General features: G+C 60.0%; 1 protein-coding gene across 2 annotated transcripts; it reads left to right on the top strand.

Moving 5' to 3' along the window:
* Window positions 1–169: 169 nt before the first annotated feature.
* ARHGAP45 (Rho GTPase activating protein 45) lies at window positions 170–21,022 on the top strand. 2 transcript variants are annotated; one of them, XM_040589257.1, is made up of 24 exons: window positions 170–382; window positions 2,541–2,871; window positions 4,505–4,648; window positions 5,721–5,805; window positions 6,211–6,283; window positions 6,771–6,849; window positions 7,236–7,373; window positions 7,610–7,674; window positions 8,195–8,305; window positions 8,908–8,988; window positions 9,195–9,374; window positions 9,592–9,729; window positions 9,986–10,176; window positions 10,496–10,656; window positions 11,068–11,145; window positions 11,652–11,753; window positions 12,322–12,485; window positions 13,002–13,190; window positions 13,567–13,704; window positions 16,417–16,655; window positions 16,935–17,196; window positions 17,634–17,736; window positions 18,059–18,736; window positions 21,012–21,022. In XM_040589257.1, the coding sequence occupies exons 1-23, from the start codon at window positions 293–295 to the stop codon at window positions 18,418–18,420; spliced, it is 3,504 nt and encodes a 1,167-aa protein (XP_040445191.1). In that variant the 5' UTR covers window positions 170–292; the 3' UTR covers window positions 18,421–18,736; window positions 21,012–21,022. The 2 variants fall into 2 exon arrangements, with proteins under 2 accessions (XP_040445191.1, XP_040445190.1); XM_040589256.1 differs by lacking the exon at window positions 170–382 and adding an exon at window positions 917–1,177.
* The last annotated feature ends 40 nt before the right edge of the window (window positions 21,023–21,062 follow it).

Below are 21,062 nucleotides of genomic sequence, written 5' to 3' on the forward strand. Positions count from 1 at the left end.
AAAAAGCCCCCAAGAGCTCCAGCATCTTCTCTGCAAGGCTGGGAACAGGCCCGAGCCCCGGGGGGGCAGCCGGGGTCCCCCTTCCCCCCCGGCTTGGGTGAATATTTGGCTTTTTCCTGTTTCAGGTTCGGCGGCGAAGCCGATGAGGAAATAAGGCGGCGTCACACGCGCCCTCCTGACAGTTGGCCCCGGCGAATGTGGCCGACGCGGTGACTCGTGTGCTGGAAGCCAGACACCGGCCACGCCAAGCGAGGGGCCACCGAGGCCAGGGGCTCGGCCGCCCCCCAGAACCATGTTCTCCCGGAAGAAGCGGGAGTTGATGAAAACCCCCTCCATCTCCAAAAAGAGCCGAGCGGGAAGCCCCGTCCCACAGACGCTGCCGGTGAGTGCCCACCATCCCCCCCCTCCCCCCCCAAGTGGGGTGGGGGGCGCAGCACCCATGGAGCTGCTGGGGAGAGTTGTGGGGTGGGAAGGGGGATCTGGGTACAGCCAGGGGGTCTGTGAGGAGGAGGAGGGAGCTGAGGAAAGACCCTGCTCGCTGGGCCTGGGGGGGGAGGATTTTTCCCCAGGTGAAGGGGAGGGGGCAGCTGCCTGGGCAGGCAGGAGGGCAAGGAGGGCTGGGGGAAAAAAGGGGGCTGTGGCAAAGAGTAGGGAAGCCTGGTGGTGGGTGGCTGCGGCCGAGTGTTTGGGGAGGGCAGAGAAACCCCCAAACCTCCCCGGGGAGAGGGGCAGGAGCGGGGGGATGCCTGTGATGGGGCAGCCCTGGCACCAGGGCTCTGCCATTTCTCTGTGTACTTGTGGGCACCCCTGCCTCACTGTGGGGGTGGCCGGCAGCCGGGGCCCCCCTGCGCACCCCAGCGCTGCCCGTCCTGCGCCTGCGCTGCGCCCGCGCCCCAGCCCACAGAGCATGGGGAGAGCCATGGCCGGCGGGGCAGGGGCGCCGGGGCCTGAGAGCCCACCCGCTGCTCCTTAGCTGGGGGCACCCATCCCCTTCCCCACCCTTCTCCCCGACCCCCTGGGGGAGGGCCTATGGGTGGCAGACGGAGGGATGCTCGGCCGGGCGGCTGGGAGGAAGAGCTACAGCCCCTATCTGGCGGGGCGCCGCAGGACGGGTAAAGCCAACTCGCCCAAACGCTCCCTGGACTCGCTGCCCCACGCGCCCGCCGTGTGGCTGACGGTACGGCCGGGTGCACCCATGGGTGCTGGATGGGGGGCACTGGGGTCTCCAGGGCCACTGCACCTCGGGGTGGGACAAAGACAGGCTTTTAAGGGCTGGGTTGGCCCCAGCCATTTTGGGGTGGGGGCCTTGGGCAGCCCCCTTGCTGCCCCACAGTGATCTGGCCAGCCCCGGGGGCAGAGCGGTGCTGAGTTGCCCCAGTTCGCTCTCCCCCATGGCAGCCTCGTGCTCTCAGCCAGCTCGGTGTCTGCCCCACCAGTACCAACGGCGACTTCCAGCAGCACCCGGCTGGGGATGCTGAGACCCAGCACACTCGTGTCATATCTGGGTGCCTGGGGGTTGCTGATGGGAGCTGCTGGAGGGGTGAGGATGGGGCCCCCTCCCTGTGCCACAAAGACACTTGCTAGATGCATGGCCCCCCACTAGATACACGGCCCTGGAAAGCGCCATTAGTGCCGGTACCAGCCCCTCCCTCCAGGCAATGTTACCCCTAGAAACTGGGGGCTCCCTCCAGCTGTAAACATCTCCAGAGAGTGGCCTGGGAGGGGACCCTGGGAGGTGACCCCATTCCTGCCCCATCCCTGGCCGAGCAGGGCCTGTGCCTGACCTGGGGATGGGACAGGCAGAAAGAGGAAGGGATGTGCAGGGCCAGATCCTGCTGTGCCAGGGTCCCCAGGACCCCTGAAGATGGGGAGCTTTGTCATGGTGTGTGCTGGTGGGGACAAGGCAGTGTCACCCAGATGGTCATTGTGTGTCCCCCAGGACAAATCTAGAGCCACAGGGGCTGGGGGGTGGGGGTGGTCAGTGGGGGCTGTGGGGTGCTCCTGTGCTCTGGTTTTGGAGCTGATGCTCCTTGCAAAACCCCTGGGCTGGGGGTGGTTAATCCGCTGGGAGCCGGGAGCGTTGGGCAATGCCAGGGCTGCCTTCGATGTGGTGGAGGGGATGGTGGGGATGGTGGATGCGGCCAGGCGAGTGCCCAAACCCTGCCAGCTGCTGTCCCACCCTTGTTCCCTTGCAGGTAGAGCCACTGCCTTCACCCTGTGGGGTCCTGAGGCTGTGCCCGCCAGCCCCCACCCCAAATCCCCAAAGGGCTGGAAACACTGGAGTGGGCTGTGCCTTGTCCCCGTGCCGCAGCAGGGCAGGATGGCTCTCAGTCTCTGCTAGGGTATCTAACTGGGGAAACTGAGGCACAGCACAGCTGCAGGACCCGGCACCAGCCCCTCAGACACCAGCCCATCCCTCCAGGCTGGTGGAGTGGGGGGTCCCGGGGTGCTGTCCTCTCCCTGCCCAAGCTGGGGTCCCGGCCGTGCCCCGGAGCACTGGCTGTGCGTGCTGGGACCTCACGCTCATCCCTGCTCCCCAGGACCTCTCCCGCAAGGATTGCCTGGAGGCACCTGGCACCGGCCCTGGGGAGCTGCCCCCTGCCAGCTCCAAGCTCAGCACCAGCCCCAGCACCGCCGGTACCCTCAAGCGCCCCACCAGCCTCAGCCGCCATGCCAGCGCCGCCGGCTTCCCCCTCACCACGGCGGGCCCCAGGCCCATGGCCAAGGGCCACAAGACCCCCACATCCTACAGCCCCATGGACGGCACGGAGGGCCCCTTCATCGACACAGAGGACATCTCCCAGCTGCTGACGGACGTGGCCCGCTTTGCCGATGCCCTGGAGAAACTGCGGGATGTGGTGCTGCGGGACGGTGAGTGCAGGGATGCTCCCAGCTCCTGCCAAGGCAGCACCAAACCGCCTGCCTCCCCGGGGACAGTCCGGACCCATGGGTGGGGGGTCTTTGCTTGGGTGGGGGGTCTCTGCTTGGGTGGGAGGGAACTGGGACCCCCAAGGGGTCGTGCTGAGCTGCGGGAGCTGCTGGTAAGAAGGTGGTGGGTGGCTGCCGGGAGCTCGGAGCCAGGATAATGTGGCTTCCTGCCTGCAAGCTATTTTCATCCGCCCGTTTTCCTGTTTACAGCACAGTGGTGCCAGCTGCCTGCCAGAGCCCCCGGAGCCCCAGGGGGTGCTGGGCATGGCCCCCCAACCCCACCGGACCAGCCTCACCGGGGCCGCTGGTGGGATGGGGTCAATGCGCCAGCATGGGGCTGAGTGGGCTGCAGGGCCATGGGTGGGTGTTCGTGGCCACCCACCCGGGAGGGAAAGGGGATGGTGATGATCTCGTGGTCCTTGTGGCGAGGTGGGGCTGGGGGGGGTCACATGACACTGTGTTTTCGGCACTGGCTTTGCAAACATGTTGACGCATCCCCACTCACCATGGAAAATGGCAGCACCCAGCCCGGGGCACCGCTGCCCACGGTCCCAGCGGCCGGATCCACGGTGCGGCTGGGGTCTGTGCTGCTGGGGGGGCCATGGGATGGCAGCTAGCAGGGTGATGCCCCCCAAAGTCCCTGCAAAGGTTTGGGCATTACAGGGCAGGGAGGAAACAGCCCTGAGCTGGACGGGAACCGTCCTGCTGCTGTCCCCACTCGGGGTCTGCGGTGATTGCTGGACCCCATGTGGGACAGCCGGAACGGTGCCATCCCCAAGCTGACAAAGAGACAGGGAGAGGTTGGGGCTGACCTGCAGGATGCAACCATGGTTTTGGGGGCTAACTCTCCCCCGCACTCATCCATCCTCATTCCCAGCCCCACTGGTGTCCCCACTTTCCACTCTGGAAGGGGCCTGGAAATGGGAAACAGAGGAAACCCCTTCCCAACCCTGAGCAGGGGGCTGGGACAGGGAGCGAGGTTTGCCTAGCCAGGCGGTGGGTGCCAGTCTCCCACCCCAGTGCTTCCCTACAGGAGGGTGCTCACCTCCTAACAAGGCTGTCAGCACCCAGCCCCAGCACCATGCTGGCGGGGAGTGGGGTCGGACCCCTGGGCTGGCAGCTGCAAGCCCACGGAGGGGACAGTTCCCTGGGAAGGACCTTGTGGGACTCGGCGAGCCCGGCTGGATGGGGCACAGCGCAGGACAGACCTGCTACATCCCTCCAGTGGCTGGGAGCGCCCGTCCGGCGGGAGGGAAGGGAAGGAAATGAGGAGGAAATTCCCAAACTGCTTTCAAGGGAAAAAATTACTACTAAGGACAAAATGCCTAAAAGGTCAGGCTGCCCCAGGCCTGCCGCTGCGCCGGGCAGGGGACACACTGGCTGGGGACGTACCGGACAAGTGGGAGGTGGCCATGCCAGTCCTGGGAAGCCCCAAAGCCAAGGGGATGGGCTGCATTGTCTGGGAGCCTGGTGGGACCCTGGCTGGGATGTAGCTGGCAGGGGATGGACGGCAGGCTTTGGGGATGGGAACACAGGGCAGGGTTTCATCCCCCATCCCCCCCCCCTTCTCTTGCAGACCCCAAGGAGCCCCAGCGGCCACTGGCCCACGAGTGCCTGGGTGAAACCCTGCGCATCCTGCGCCAGGTCATCAACAAGTACCCGCTGCTCAACACCCTGGAGACCCTGACAGCCGCTGGGACCCTCATCTCCAAAGTCAAGGGTGAGACGATGGGGCTGGGAGCTCTGCCCCCTCCCCTCCTGCCCCATGCCAGGGTGTGCAGGGCCCGGGGAGCCCAGGGGGAGAGGCAGGGAGAGCGAAAGCATCCTGCTTGCTGTGTTTTAATTTTAAGGATGATGTAGTATCAGAAATGACAGAGCCCAGATCCCTGCCTGCGGGTTTCCAAGCACAGCTGCAGGAAAAACACTTAAATAATCAGATCCTGCTCCTGGCAGCACCTCGTGTTTATAAGAGCGGGGTCTGTGGCACCCAGATCCTGGCCAGGGCACTGCCTCCTGCCCACAGCAGCAGCAGCAGCAGGGAGGGGGACAGCCGCGCTAACCGCAGGCAGAGCACAACATTCTGCGTCACTGCGCTGCTTCCTGGACACCGAACAGCAACCAGCAACCGCGCGGGGACAGGAAACCTCGGGGTGGGTGGCAGGAGGGCTGGTGTGGGGCTGGCCCCACGTGGGGCTGGGATGGAGTCAGTTCAGGCTGTCCACGTGCCCGGGCAAAGGGGTGGGAGCGCCCACCTTGTTGGGGTGGGGGTGCTCAGCACCCCGCAGAAGCTGACCTGAAAGGCACCAGGGTCTGCCCAGAAGCCTTGGCTGCTGGCAAAGGCATCACGAGCGTCCCTTGGCTTGGGTGTCTGCCAAGCGCCGTCTGCCTCAGCTCCCACTGCCGCTGATGGTTCCTCTTTCAGCCGTGGGCGAGAGCCTTCCTGGAGGAAGCCATCCCGCCTCGAAGCAGGGGGCTCTGGGGGTGCCAGAAGGCAGTGGGACAGGTCCACAGACAGCAGCGCTTTTCCAGCAGCCCTGGGTAACGGGAGTAAACAGAACCGTGAGCCAAGGGATGCTGGCAGGGAGTCAGTCCTGGGAGCAACGCGGGGTCAGCGGCACTGCGCTGCACTGGAGAAAGCCCATCATCCATAGGGATGATCGTCTCCTCCCCACTGCTCCCTCAGGCTTGGCCCAGCCCCAGCCCCCCAGCAGGGCTGAGCTGGCAGGTCCTGCTGCTGCCTGAGACAGGGATGCGCTCGCAGTGACAGGGCTTCTGCATCTCCTCGTTTCCAGGTTTCCACTACGAATCCAACAATGAGACGGACAAGCGGGAGTTTGAGAAGGCCGTGGAGACCATCGCGGTGTCCTTCAGCAGCACGTAAGGGACTCTTGGCCAGCTGTCACCTAGATGGATCCCATCACCTCCACCCCTCGCCCCATCCCCTCCCCACACACACAGCCCCAGTGACCACTGGTTTGGGGGGTGGTTTGAGGACCAGAGAGACCCCACGGGGAGGGCAGGTTCACTCCTCCTGGAGGGACCCCCAAAGCCTGCTTGAACCCACAGGCTCATCGCCCTCTATGGTGCTGGGCTCTGCTCCTCCACCTGGGCTGCCAAGGGCACAGGGAGCTGAGCTGATCCCTGCTGAGAGCAGAACTGCGGCTCTGATACCCCAGCCTCACCCGGTCCCTTGGATGCGGGTCGGGTTCTGCCAGGTGACAGCCCTGCTTGTCACTGCCCATCCTCCCTCTGCTGAGCCCAGCTGTGTTCCTCTTGTCACAGCGTGTCGGAGTTCCTCATGGGGGAGGTGGACAGCAGCACCATCCTCTCCATCCCACCCAGTGACCAGAACCAGGTGAGTGATGCCCGCTCCCATCATGGGGGTCTCGGGATGTGTCGGGGCGCTCAGACCCGGCCCAGGAAGGGGCTGAGCCCCCAGCCCCAGACGTGGGATCTCCAGCTCACCTCCAAGCCTGGTGGAGCTGGGTGTAGGCTTTGCCTGCTTGCTCCTGCCCTCACCACCATCCCAAGGAGGGGAAAAGCCACCTGGCAGCTTGATCCAAAGGGCAAGGTGGATCGGGAAGGGATGGAGCAGCTCTGTCAAGAGGCGTTAAAGAGGGCTCTGGTCGCTCTCCTTCGCTCTGCCCTGGTCTGGTGTGTGCACAGAGCAAATTATTTCTCCAGCGACATTCCCCTTAGCTCCTGGCCACAGGCACAGCAGACTTCCAGCAACAGCAGAAAGGCTCCAGCAGCTCCGGATTTCTGTCTCCCCTCCATCCACCAGCCCCTCCGACTACTCCCCTTTTGTCTGATCGGTCCCTTTTCTTTCCCAATTCCCACAGAGTATGGAGAGCCTCTATGGGGGCATCCCTGGGCCTGGAGGGGATGCCATGCCTTCGGGCATGGAAAGCTATGACACAGGTAAGCCCACAGACTCTGGGTGCAGGGTTTGGGGTGGTAGGGTACCTGCCTGAGCAGATGGGCTGACAGGAACCAGCATCTTCCCCACCGCTGCCATGGTCCTGAGCTGCACATGGCTTCTTGGCTGAGAAAAGGCAGCAGAGCTGCTGCTGGCAGCGGGGACACCAGCACAGCGTGATGCTGGCACAGATATGGGGAGGTTGGCACTGAAAGCTCAGGGAGCTTGCAGGGGTGAGCCGGGCTGTCCTGGGGTTTTCCCAGCTGTCCCAGTGCTCCTGGGAACAAAAAGGCACATGGAGGGAGCAGGTCAGTGAGCACAACAGCAGGAGCACATTCAGCATGTCTCTCCTCTTTCTCTCCCCATCTTCCCCTGCATCCCATCACAGGCCGTCCTCCGGCCGAGGAGGTGGATGTGATGCTGCAGCGCTGTGAGGGAGGGGTAGATGCTGCCCTCCAGTATGCCAAAAACATCTCCAAGTACATGAAGGACCTCATCGGATACCTGGAGAAAAGGACCACGCTGGGTGAGACGGGGAGCACGGCGGGTGGGTCCTCTCCAGAGTGGGGCTGAACCCCTCACGGCAGCGTCAGACCACGTCGAAGTCCTCTATGATAAGAGAGATGGAGGGAGTCAGACCCTGCAAGGGCAGTGGTGAACTTCAGTCCTGAAGTTCCTGATTTATTTTTCAAAAGGAACCCAATCAGCAGGGAAATCCCAGCGTCTCATACGTCTTTTTCCCTTCCCACCTTTTTCTTCCAGAGATGGAGTTTGCCAAAGGGCTTCAGAAGATGGCAAACAGCTGCAAGCAAACCATCAGTCAGGAGGTAAGTCCACATGTCCCTAAAACCACCAGCATCCAGGCTGGTGGGCTGTGTCAGGAGCAAGCAGCCCTGGAGAGCTCACTTTGCACGACCCAGGAGAACAAGCGTGCAGCTCTCCAAAGCTCTCTGCTTGGCCAAATTCTTGGGTCCAAACCAGAGCAAGGGATAATGCCGAGACCCTGCAAAAGCTCCTCCATCAGTGGCCAATGCTTCTGCCCTGGACCTGCCAGGTATTCCAGCAGGGAGAGCCCGGGCAGGCTCCCACGCCAGATGTGCCCCAACCCCTGGCTCTCCAGCCCAGGCACTGGGCAGGTGACACCACGGAGCCCTTCCAGCCTCCTCCAAGCAGCCCCTGGGCAGCCCGTGACTGCGCTGTCTTGCCCAGGACAGGGCTTGCACCAGCAGCAGGCAGCCAAGCCGAGCCTCTGGCTCTTCTTCCCTGAACGCCGCGCTGCAGGATGCGTCTCCTTTGGTTCAGGCTGCGGTGCTGAGGCTCAGGATGCTGCATTTTCTTGTTCCTCAGACCAACATGCCTTTCCTGTCCATCTACCTGCTGGCCCTGGAGCAGGATATGGAGCATGGGACGTCGGTTCTGCAGGCTGCCATCACCCTGCAGCACCAGACATTCCTCCAGGTGAGAGCACAAAGGCCGTCTCTCCCCGGTGGCTGGGCAGCGAGGGTGGCTGGTGGTCTCCTTAGTCCTTCTGCCACAGGCAGCTCTTCCAGAATTTGGAATCCTGCTGCTGTTCGGCTCAGCCACATCTTGGGCTCGCCATTCCCTGGCTTTGCTCCGGCCTCGGCGGATCAAGGAGCCCAAGCTCTCAGCCAGCTGCTGGGTCCTTTGAGGGGTTAGATACAGGGTCTAGGAGAAGCCCCCCAAGTCTGGAAAATCGAAGAGCACCCCCTTACTGATCCCCACCTCATCTGAGGCCTCTCTGCATTGCCGCTTCTCCACCTCCACCACCACCAAGCTGCACCATCTCCCAGGGATCTGGTGTCCTGCCGGAGGGTGGATCTTGCTTAGCTCGGGCTGGAGGGAAACTGCGTCTGGCAGCACATCCCAGGCTGCAGATTTGTGTCCATGGCACGAGCCCTCCCATTAACCGAGCCCAGATGTGCTGGGGAATGGTAACAACGGCCACAGGGAACTTCTCCTTGCAAAGCCTTTTGCAAAGGGAAGAGCGATGAGCATTTAGCTCAGACCACCATGGGGGTTGTTTCTCCCTCCTGATTCAGCCGCTAACGGTGAGACGCCTTGAACATGAGAAACGGAGGAAGGAGATCAAGGAGCAGTGGCACCGGGCACAGAGGAAACTGGTGAGTAACAGCCCCCCTGGCATGGTGGATCCTTTGAGGGTGCTGGACCCCTTGCCCCTCCCCGGTGGTGGTAGATGCTTTGTCCTTGGGTGCTTCTGGTGTGCTGGGGGGTGCTGGAGAAGCGTGGGGGCCCTGGGAGCTTGCAGGAGGTAACCATCCCCTGGCAGAGCTCCGTCCTCACCTTGGGTCACTGTCTTCGCTGGCAGCAAGAGGCAGAGGTGAACCTGCGCAAGGCCAAGCAGATCTACATGCAGCGCAGCGAGGAGCACGACAAGGCCAAGTACATGGCGGTGAAAGCGGAAGAAGAGCAGCAGAACACCACCAGCAGCATCACCACCAAAACCCTAGACAAGAAGAGGCGGCTAGAAGAGGAAGCCAAGAACAAGGTAGGAACATGACGGCTCTGGGCTGGGGCTGAGCATCTGCCTGTCAAGAACCTTCTCACTCCTCGCTGTCCTAGCACAGGAGCAGCCCTGAGCTCCCCGCAGATCCTCGGACACAGCATGGAAATGCCTAGAGGCATGGGGTCCAAGCGCAGAGAGCAGTTCCCCTTGTCCTCCTTACCCATGAACCGCTTCCATCCCTTCCTCTCCCACCTCTCAGGCAGAAGAGGCCATGGCCACGTATCGGACCTGCATTGCGGACGCGAATACCCAGAAGCAGGAGTTGGAGGATACCAAGGTGAACTCCCTGCGGCAGATCCACGAAGTGATCAAACAGAGTGACCAGGTCATCAAGATGGTGAGTGGGGCTTGCTTGGGATGGCCCCCCAGGTACGAGGGTGGCCGTATCCTGCCCAGGAGGGGTTCAGGTGATATCCAGGTGGTGCAGAGCTCTCCTCACTCCCTTGGGCTCTGCAAAGCCAATGCTGAAGGCTGCAGACCAAGCACCGCTCTGTGCTCCTGACTTCTCATCTAACCTGGAGCTCTTTGTCTCTCTCTTCCTTGCACCTCAGCTCACAAAGCTCACGTCTGGTTTCCTTCTACATTCTTTTTAGGCTACAATCTCCTTCTATCAGATCATGCACATGCAGACAGCTCCGCTGCCCGTCAACTTCCAGACGCTGTGTGAGAGCAGCAAGCTCTACGACCCCGGGCAGCAATACGCCTCTCACGTCAAGCAGCTGCAGCGAGGAGACGAACCTGACACCCAGTACGACTTCGAGCCCTACGTGTCACACAACACCTGGTAGGAAAGGAGAAGGGGAAATCATTCCCGGTTTACATTCATCCTCTCTGTCACTGGCAGCCTTCCCCTGGGCTGGCACTACCTCTGCTGCACAACCAGCATGCTTTCAGCATGCCTGTGGGCGGCTCCTGCTGGGAATACTGGGGCTGGACCAGCTGGGAATTCCCTTCACATCCTCCGATGGATGAGACAGGGTAGCTAGTATTTAAGCGAGGACGGTAAATCCCACGGCAGGACAGCAGCCATGAATAAGGTTTTCAGGTGTCCATCCCTCCCACCCACTCAGACACAACCTTTTCTCCTCCTCGTCACCCACCAGGTCCCCCTTCACTCGGGCGCGGAAAGGCAGCTTCAATGCCAACGATTTCTCAACAAACACCGGCTCTGACGGGGCCGGGCTGCCCAAGGACGGGACCCCCTCGGAAGGAGGTGCAGGAGCCAAGGAGCAGCAAAGTGGGGCCCCGGCGGCTGAGCGGAGAGGTGAGCCTGGAGCACCCACCCCCACAGCGCAGCAGGCTGCATCCTCCCCACGGTCAGGATCAGACCCCGACCTCCACGGGTACCGAGGGGGGCTTCTCCTTGCAGCAGGAGGACAGGCTGGAAGCCTTACAGGCTGAATTTCCTGAAAGATGCAATATCAGTTCTATGGGGTTTATTTGCTGCCCAGTGCTACCAAACAGACCATTCTCCATCTTCCCATCTTTCTTTCTCTTCCTGGGTGTGTTACTGAAGGTATCACGACCCCCCCAGCCCCTCCAGCAGCCTGTCAACAAGAAACCGAGCAGCTTCCTTCAGTAATTTCAGTGTCTCCCGGAGTCCAGGCTGTTCTGCCGTGTTTCTCTCCTGAACACAGAAAACAATCTCAAATAGGCTGTGTGTTTTCCTCTGCAGGTGGTAGGGGACACCAGGTCCATAAATCCTGGCCAACCTCCATCACTGAAGCTGACAGCAGCCTGGATTCCAACACAGGTAATTACCGAAAACAGCCCAGGGTGGGCAGTCCTTCCCCTTCTGGGATGCTCAGCCGAAACCTGGAGCATCGGAGTTAGGCAGTTATCTGCCGCGTAATAACATCGTGGTGTAAATAACTGCTCCGATCCCCATCTTCAGCGGGACGGGACGGGACGGGATGGGACGGGACGGGATGGGACGGGACGGGATGGGACGGGATGGGACGCGACGGGATGGGATGGGACGGGATGGGATGGGATGGGATGGGATGGGATGGAATGAGATGATGGGACAAGACAGGGCAGGACAGGAGGAGGAACCACTGGACCTTTGCACTATGCTGGCTGCAGCCCGCTCCCTTGCAGGGCAGCTCCCCGTTTCCCGTTTTCTCCAGAGGCAGCTCCGCCGGCAGCGCCAGGCACACGGCTGCTTGCTGGGGGATTCGGCCGCACGCATCAGAGCGTGCTCAGAAGAGAAGCAACGCTGGCAGTAGCCTCACTGGCTTGTGGGTTTTCTTCTGGCAGGTGAATTCAGCCATAAACTCCAGCGGCTGTCGTCCAACGGCACCATGTCCTCCAGCGAAGAGCTGGGGGAGAAGGACGAGAACACCACCCCCTTTGAGCAGAGTAGGTGACCACGTGGCAGGTGACACCATGCCGTGCGCCCACACAACACCCAAAGCTCACTGCGGGTTGGCTTTCCCCAAATTCAGTAGCTCTGGAGGTGAAGTGGACAACTGCCGGGAGGATGCCTGGCAGTGACCCCTGGAGGAGCCCAGAGCGTTGCCTTTGCCAGGGGATGAGCTCTGCTCAAGCCAGTGGGAGCAGATGAGCTAGGGCTGTATGCCTCGGCGTACCGGTTAGCTGTGGCACCACTAAACCACAGGATGACAGACCAGTTGGGGTGTGAAGGGACCTCTGGAGACCACCCGGTCCAGCCCCCGCTCCAGCAGCTCTCCCAGAGCAGGCTGAACAGCCAGGCAGGGTTTGAACATCTCCAGAGGAGACACCGCAGCCTCTCTGGGCAGCCTGGCACCCTCAAAGGAAAGAAGTTCTTCCTGATATTCAGGTGGAAGAACTGGTGCATCCAGCTGGTGGTCTCCTCTGTGACAGCGACCCTTCTGCTCAAGCTTTGCTTAACCTTGCCTCCTCAGGAGCCAGGACGCAGATGCATTTATTTTTGTTCTGCTCACAGGCATCAACGGCATCACCCCAGAGATGACGGCTCCAACGGGGCCCTTCCGAAACATTGGCTTGTCCAAGGCTGCCCAGACTCATCGGCTGAGGAAGCTCCGTACCCCTTCCAAGTGTCGGGAGTGCAACAGCTACGTTTATTTCCAGGGAGCAGAATGCGAGGAGGTAAAGCTGGGAGAGGGGGAAGAGAGCTTGGTGCATGGAGCAGATGGATGATATGTCCCATGGAGGGGGTGAGCTCACCGCTGCCTGTGCACGGTGCCGTGATTCGCTGTGTCCCGGATGACAGCAGCGTGCTGCAGCGCAGCTTTGCACTCCGGCATCAAGGATTCACTGTAGAAATGCAGCCAGGAGCTCTGACACACGCATTGTCAAAACCGTGGATGCAACCACAGCCAGGAGTTGCCAGCTGGCTGTGGAAGCAGAGCTGCCAGCAAGGAGTGTGGAGCAGGACTACCTTAGCCCAGCTCTAACCTGTGTGTAGGAAGACGTTCCTCCCTGGGGAGGGGTCCACGCGCTTTGCATTGGTCCTGCAGTGTCTCCGAGGCATTTTTCCTGGCTGCCACTAAGCTCAAGGAGCTCCTCCATCTCCAAGTGATGCCTGGTGGCTCCTAGCAGCTGCCCCTCCCCCTGCCCCACGGTGCTGTCTCTCATCCCCACGCATCCCCCTGTGTTTTCCAGTGCTACCTGGCCTGCCACAAGAAGTGCCTGGAAACCTTGGCCATCCAGTGCGGCCACAAGAAACTCCAAGGGAAGCTGCAGCTTTTTGGGCAAGACTTCACAAAGGCTTCTCAGAGTAGTGCCGACGGCATCCCCTTCATCATCAAGAAGTGCATTTCTGAGATTGAGAAGCGGGCACTGAAAACCAAGGTGATGCACTCTCTCTTCCCTCTTCTTCAGCTGGGCTGGCTCAGCTGCCTTCTCCTGGGTCCATCTCCTGCCTTGCCATGATCACGGACGGACCCGTTTGCCAGATGACTGGGAGGGCAGGAAGCCCTGGAAAGTCCCAGTGGATAAAATTGCCCCCGATCTCTCAAACTCTGACCTTGGAAACTCTCTCCTCTTTCTCCCCTATGAAGGAGGAATGACAGTGATGCATGAGCTGGAAGGGAATGTTCCAAAACGGTGCCTGAGGGGCACTTCCAACCCCAAAAGGAGAGGGCGGGAGCTAGAAGCTCACTATCTCCTGCAAACACAAAGACAAACATTCCTCCTCATTTCAACTCCGCTTTTCTTGCTTTTACAGGGCATCTACCGAGTTAATGGTGTCAAGACCCGTGTGGAGAAGCTTTGCCAGGCATTTGAGAATGGGAAAGAGCTGGTGGAGCTGTCCCAGGCCTCCCCTCATGATATCAGCAATGTCTTGAAGCTCTACCTGAGACAGGTACGGTGCTGCTGATACCTCCTGCCGGCGGGGAGGCGGCCAGAGGATCTAGCATCCCAAAAACCCCAAACTTGCCTTTCCCGAGCCGTCTCTGGCAGGAGGAAATCTGCACAAACTGGGCTTCATAACCGTGTGGCTGTGGGTGGTGAGAGGGGTCCCTCCCGGCTGGGCGGGGGTCAGCGGTGGAGATGGGAGCATATGCACGAGTGGGGACGAGCAGGCACGCTGCGCTGCCTCCGAGCTGCCGGGTTTCTGCTCTGGGTGACCTTCATACAACTCTCCCACCGGCGCTTCGCCCGGCTCCCCTGCCACGGTGGCAGCGGCATGGCCATGGCCACCCACAAAACACCACGTCCCAACTGGGGAACCAGGGACACAACAAGGGAAGGGACCCAGCAAAGGTCTCTCCGCACAACAGAGCCAGGGCTGAGCTCACGTCACCCCGAGCAGGGCTGTGCCCCTGGGGTCACCCTGTGGTGGGCTCAGCCCTGTGCCATGCTCCTGGGGTCACCCTGTGGTGGGCTCAGGGTCACCCTGCGGGGGGCTCAGCCCCATGCCATGCCCCTGGGGTCATGCTGTGGTGGGCTCAGGGTCACCCTGCGGGGGGCTCAGCCCCATGCTGTGCCCCTGGGGTCATGCTGTGGTGGGCTCAGGGTCAACCTGCGGTGGGCTCAGCCCCATGCTGTGCCCCTCGGGTCACTCTGTGGTGGGCTTAGGGTCACCCTGCGGTGGGCTCAGCCCCGTGCCATGCCCCTCAGGTCACCCTGCGGTGGGCTCAGGGTCAACCTGCGGTGGGCTCAGCCCCGTGCCATGCCCCTCGGGTCACCCTGCAGTGGGCTCAGAGTCACCCTGCGGTGGGCTCAGCCTCATGCTGTGCCCCTCAGGTCACGCTGTGGTGGGCTCAGGGTCACCCTGCGGTGGGCTCAGCCCCGTGCCGTGCCCCTCGGGTCACCCTGCAGTGGGCTCAGAGTCACCCTGCGGTGGGCTCAGCCTCATGCTGTGCCCCTCAGGTCACCCTGCAGTGGGCTCAGGGTCACCCTGCGGTGAGCTCAGCCCCGTGCCGTGCCCCTCGGGTCACCCTGCGGTGGGCTCAGCCCTGTGCCATGCCCCTCAGGTCACCCTGCAGTGGGCTCAGAGTCACCCTGCGGTGGGCTCAGCCCCGTGCCGTGCCCCTCAGGTCACCCTGTGGTGGGCTCAGCCCTGTGCCATGCCCCTCAGGTCACCCTGCAGTGGGCTCAGAGTCACCCTGCGGTGGGCTCAGCCCCGTGCCGTGCCCCTCAGGTCACCCTGCAGTGGGCTCAGAGTCACCCTGCAGTGGGCTCAGCCCCGTGCCGTGCCCTGCCACCCGCAGCAGCTCTGCCCCAGGCACCCTCTGCTCCCGGCGCTGGTACCCAAACTGGCAGTGCAAACAGTGTCACCCACATCCTCCAACAGCCACCACAAGGCAGAAGGAGAGGAAGCAGCTTCTCCTGCACCCTGCAGCCTTACCACTTCACACTTTAGTGCTGCTTCTCTCTGAGGGCCAGTGTAGCTCCACAGAAGGGCTCCTGCGTGTTAACTCGGGAATCAGGCCCAGCTCCAGCAAGGAGGCTTGTCCCTGGGTCCCCTGCACTTGAGAAGGAATTGCCCCCGTAGTTTTTCCAGAGAAGAAAAGCTGAGTGGGAAAGAGAGGAAGAAATCAGTCCTGAGCCACGATCCAACCTCTCACTGCAGAGAAATGGGTTTAAAGTCCCTCTGTAAGCTGCTGGAGAGGAGGGAACTGCTCCGCTGTGCGAGGCAGCTGGTCCCCAAACCCATGTTTAAGCCATTCTGAAAACATCCCCAGCCCTGCAAAACCACCAATTAGTTAAAGTGCTGCTCTGGCTGCTTTATACAAACCTCAAAGCAGGAGTTTCCACCTAAGCCAGCCCCACCTTTGCTGCAGGCTGTGCCGGTGACATCCTGCCTCCCCCAGACCACAATCCATCCCTGTCCTCCTCCTGCTGCCGTGCCCACCCTGGGCCAGGGCTTTTCTAGGGGGGAAAAAAAGAATCCCTTAACCTTGACCCAGCAGAGAGCACCCACGGGTGGAGCAAACGCTGCTTTTTGCTTGGACCTCCCAGGTACTAATTGAGAAGGGCAAACAAGGCTGGATTGATGCTCTTCAGGAGATGCATAAATAAACATTACCTCCTGGGTAGCAGCATTTGCAAGTGTTGGGGATGTTTCCTTGCTGGTTTTCTCAGCTCAGCAGCGCTGAGTGAGCGGAGGTTATCTTTATTCGGCAGCGCTGGGTGCATGGGGGATCGCTCCACCGAAGTCATGCACCCCGAGGGGATTTTTCAGTCCCCTCTTTATACAAGCAACTCATACATATTCATTAATTTTCCAGGAAATCGTTTACATATTCATTACAATTCCAGGAACTCATTTACATATCTCACTGAACTAGTGACCATGATTTAATTCCTTGTCTTTGCCACGTTGTATAAACAACAGGAACTTAGGACCAGATAGCCTTTTTAAAGGTGACAAATCCAAGGACTTGGCAATTAGTACATCCCGCATGTTAGCAATAAGGGCCCTTGGACGTTTCCCAACTTTCAGACAAACATAAGTACATCATCCTATAGATAAGTGGTACATCATTCATCATTTAGGGTCGAGGTCTGGCGGTGGGGTGACCCTCCTGGCACGGCTCTCCGGCACCCATCTCCCTGTTCTCGCTTGCAGCTGCCGGAGCCCATCATGCCCTTCCGTATGTACAACGAGCTGATGGGCCTGGCCAAGGAGAGCTTACAGGGCGGCGAGGCCAAGGGCAAGAGCGGGAAAGGGGGTCCCGAGCTGGTGGACAAAGGAGCCGACACCGACAAGGTGGTGGTGAACCTGGTGCTGAAGCTGAAGGAGCTGGTGAAGGAGCTTCCCTGGGAGAACATGGCCACGCTACAGTACCTCCTGCAGCACTTGAGGAGGTGAGGAGGGCAGGTCCAGAGCCCATGTGGGTGCTGGGGCACCTTCCCTTTCTTCCCAAGAGTGCTGCCGTGGGGACAGCCCAGCTTTCCTGGGAGCAGAGAGGTAGATCCGTGGCTGCAGCTACTTCTGTGCCACTCACGGAGCTCGCGTGTGCCACAAGAGAGGACTCTGTGCTGCCAGCCCAGCATCTCCTCCAGCCTGGATGCACCAGGGTGAGCCCTGCCCGTCCACCCATCCCTCCTTCCTGCTTCCTCTCACGAGTTCCTCCTCCTCCTCAGGATCGTGGAAGTGGAACAGGACAACAAGATGACCTCAAGCAACCTGGGCATCGTCTTTGGGCCAACACTGATGCGCCCGAGGCCCACGGATGCCACTATTTCCTTGTCCTCACTGGTGGATTATCCCCACCAAGCTCGCATCATTGAAGCACTCATCATCTTCTATTCGACCATCTTTGAGAACAAGGAGCCCACGGTGCTGGCCGACCCCAGCAAATACGTCACAGATACCAAGGAGGAGGCAGCCAGCTGCTCCGACCTGGTAGGAATCCCTGGGGAAAAGGGAGCACCTTTAGGGGATGTGGAGCTGGCCCGCAGCCCTAACACCCCCCACCCCCCGCACCCCTCTCCTGAGCAGGGTCCCAGCCTCATGCTCTGCCCTGTGGCTGGCACCGATGATGTTCCCCATCCCTGACATGCCAGGGTCCAGCCAACACCGTTGCCTTTCTCTTACAAAACTTGCCTTGCTTCGTCACATCCCCGCGGGCAGCCCACTCCACCTGCAAGCAATTTGCTGCCCCAAAAGTCCTGTCTCAGTAGGTGAGACAGGCGGGGGGGTGGGACAATGGAGCCTATGCGCTTTTACACAGGGATAAAAAGATGGCATTTTGCCAGTGAACGTTTTCTGGAAGCACATCTCGGTGAATGAGAACGTTTTCTTCCCCTCCGTGCCCTCACCACTGTACCCCTTCCTTCCAGGGCAAGGCAGGCTCCCAGCCCACCGCTCTGCCCGGCAGCCTCCCCTATCTAGAGCTGCCTTTGGAGAAGGGGAATTTGGGGTACGGCGCTGACTCGTTCACAGGTAAGTGAAAGGCACCCAGCGGCTCCTCCACAGTGGGCACCAATCCCTCGGGAGGTGCAAGACACGTCCCTGGTGGGCACAAAGCCCTTCCCCTGTCATGAGGACCCCAAATTTGCACGTCCCTGGTGGACACAAAGCCCTTCCCCTGTCATGAGGACCCCAAATTTGCACGTCCCTGGTGGACACAAAGCCCTTCCCCTGTCATGAGGACCCCACATTTACATGTCCCTGGTGGATGCAAAGCCCTTCCCCTGTCCTGAAGACCCCAAGTTTGCCGAGCAAAGCTCCTGCTGATACCGTGGTGGTGATCTCTGTCCCACAGAGTCTGGTGACCGCTCTGTTGACTCTGACTCCGAGCTGGAGGACAGTGGGGAGCTGCTGGCCGCTGCGGACGGGACCCCCCAAACCCAGCTAACGAAGCAGGGCAGCGAGACCAGCACAGACGAAGCTCAGTTCTGTGATGAAGGGAGCGAGGGACAGCGGAGCCGGAGCTGCAGCATGGGCCAGTCGGACGCGGAGGGCACCGCTCCCCGCTGCTGCAGCCCCCCGGGAGAAGAGCAAAGCGATGCAGAGGAATACCCCGAGAGCCGCCTCACCGCTGCCGACACGGACTACAACACAAACCAGTCCAACAATGCAGCCAGGTGCCACGGTGGCCACCAGCAGCAGCCCTGGTTTATCTGAGCCACAGAACAGAAATCCCGTGGACCCTGGGATGGGACAAAGGGACAATTCCCAGGAACTCCCCAGGCATAGCGATGCGGGACGCTGCGGTGCTGAGGGGTGGGGAGGGAGGGTGCGGAGCCGCAGGCAGCTCAGGGGGCTTTGGTGTGTCAGCTGCAGGCAGGTCCTGGCTGGTTCGTGGCTGGAGCTTTCACATGAAACCCCTGAGCCCTCCAGCTCCCGACGGGGAGAATCGGGTCGGTCTGCTGCGACTGCCGACGGAACCCACCTCCTGGAGCAGGGCAGATCCTACTTGTTTGGGGCTGGGCAGGAACCCGTGGCTGGCAGGGGAAGGGGACATGGCTGGGCACGGGCACCACACGGACACAGGGACACCTGGCTCTGCCACCTGGGGGGCAGCACCCCGGGCAGGGGACACGGCCGGAGGGGCACCAGGTTCGGTGCAGCCCAGTAAAAGCCACCGCACCAACTCTCACAGAGCCAGCCTTGGCTCCGGGGCTGTGGCTGCACCACTTGCCAGCCCCTGCAAGGTACATCCATCACTTCTAACTGTCTGTACCAGGCAGCCAAAGGCCAGCAATGAACCTACTGCCTCAGCACCTCCAGCCAACACAGGACTCAAGTGGCCACGTGCCTTTGCCGGCTCGGCTGACGAGGTTTGTGTTGCTGCTCGTATTTATGGTCATTTTTCTACTCGGCAGGAGCTGCACAAAGGGCAACCCGCAGGCTGTGAGCAAGCTCAGGGGACGGGATTTCCTGGCTGCAGGGTCCGGAGCATTGCCTGATCTCTCAGGGTTTGGTTTTTTTTGACAGATGTTTGACCTTAAAAAAAAAAAAAAATCTAAGCTGCCAGTCCAGGACTACATGTCTGCTCTTCCAGTGGGTCCTGAGATGGAGCTGGGCAGAGAGCAGGTCATCCAGGGGCGATGCCTCCTGCTCGGGACCACCATGGCCTGAATTGAGTCACAGCCCCTGCCAGTGTAAGAGGCTTCTTTTTTTAGTTGTTTTTGGTTTGGTTTTGGTGGGGTTTTTTGTAAATTGATGACCTTTCAACATGAATCCACTACCTCTGCTGGCAAAGGAACTTAAAAGGGTTAAACGAGACCAGCCAAAGTTGTTTTTTTTTTTCTTTAAAGCTATGAGACTTTTCTGCACTGAAGCATAGAGAAACAAGTAGATATTCTAGCTTACAAAGAGCTGAAAGCTGTTTCCTTCTATTACCCTGTTTGTTTTGTACCTGGGCTGCGCTCCTGCCGCTGCCATTAGAGCCTCAGCCCCGGAGGGCACGTGGCCAGCGAAGACCAAGAGCTCGGGACAGACACCCAAGGGCACCTGGCACACCAGCAACTCCCAGCCCACGGCTCCTAAGAAATTGCACAAATCCAAAGCTGTTTTCTAATAATTAGCCAAACCCTTCATGACGAAGATCATCATGAGATGCTGGGCTCCAGACCGTCCCTCGCTCTGCTCACGCACCCAGACCTCCCTGCTCCGGGTGTGAAGAGACAGCGAGGGGGAAGGCAGAGCCGGACCTCGGGCCGAGGAAGCCCAGTGAGCGAAGCAGCAGTGATGTTCTGGCTGAAGACACACCGAGCAGTGCTGGGGGCTCTGCGCACCTCACTCCTGGGTGACCAGCCAGACGTTTGGCCCCGTAGAAGGTCCGTCTCCAGCAGAGGGGAGAGCCTGGGTTAAGGGCTGGACTTGGTGAACTTGAAGGTCTTTTCCAACCTGAATGATTCCATGGTTCTACCATTACAGTTGCCAGAGCTCTCAAAGACTAATCGGAAACACAGCTCAGCATAGTAGGTCAAAGGTACACAAAGCCAAAGTTAATTTACAGCTGAATGGTTTACAACTGAGCCAAAGAAGAGCTGGAGATATCTGCGAGACGTTTTTCCAGCAGGTCATTTCCACGGTAGCAAGAGTAAGGAGGCCGGCTGCCCCCTCTTGCTACCAGCACTGCTACGGGCGGTACCCTGTGTGTTTGCGAGGATGGATGATGGTTGAATGCGAGTGAGGGAAGGGACAAAAGCGATGCTTGAGCTTCACATGGTAACAGCCACCCTTCTCTTGGTATATTAATTCAGCATGGGAAAAGTCAAGCGTGTTTGTTATGACATGCCTGTACTGCTGTATGAAGCTGTGTGACATGTTTTGCTGTGTTCAGATTGACATGCTTCCGAAAAAAATAAATAAAATCAGTGTGTTCAAACCCATTTGTCCCAGAGATCCTTCCAGACTCACACACCCATGGCCGCAGGAGGCTAAGCACTGTAAGGAAATACTCCCACGTATTTCTAGCAAGTAAACTGAAGTTTAAACACCCTCAGAGACCTGGAACAGATTAAAATGAAAATGACTGGGGGGTGATACGCAACTCTCCACGGCAATATCTGAGCACCAAAACAAGGTTAAGCTAAGGTAAGAACATTGAACACCTGTTCAAAACAAGAACAGACAAGGTAAACAACAAGGGAAGTCTGAACTGCAGCATTGAAACTGCATATGACAGCTGGGCCAGAGCTCCGCAGGGTGGGCGCTTGGCTCAGCCGTGATGGAGAGTCCGTAACACAGGGACTCGCAAAGTCTAGAAGGCTTTGCTACAGAGAGAGGCTGAGAAATACAACAACAGTGAGGAACAG

Source organism: Falco naumanni, chromosome 4 (genome assembly GCF_017639655.2).
Source record: "Falco naumanni isolate bFalNau1 chromosome 4, bFalNau1.pat, whole genome shotgun sequence".
Classification (NCBI taxonomy): domain Eukaryota; kingdom Metazoa; phylum Chordata; class Aves; order Falconiformes; family Falconidae; genus Falco; species Falco naumanni.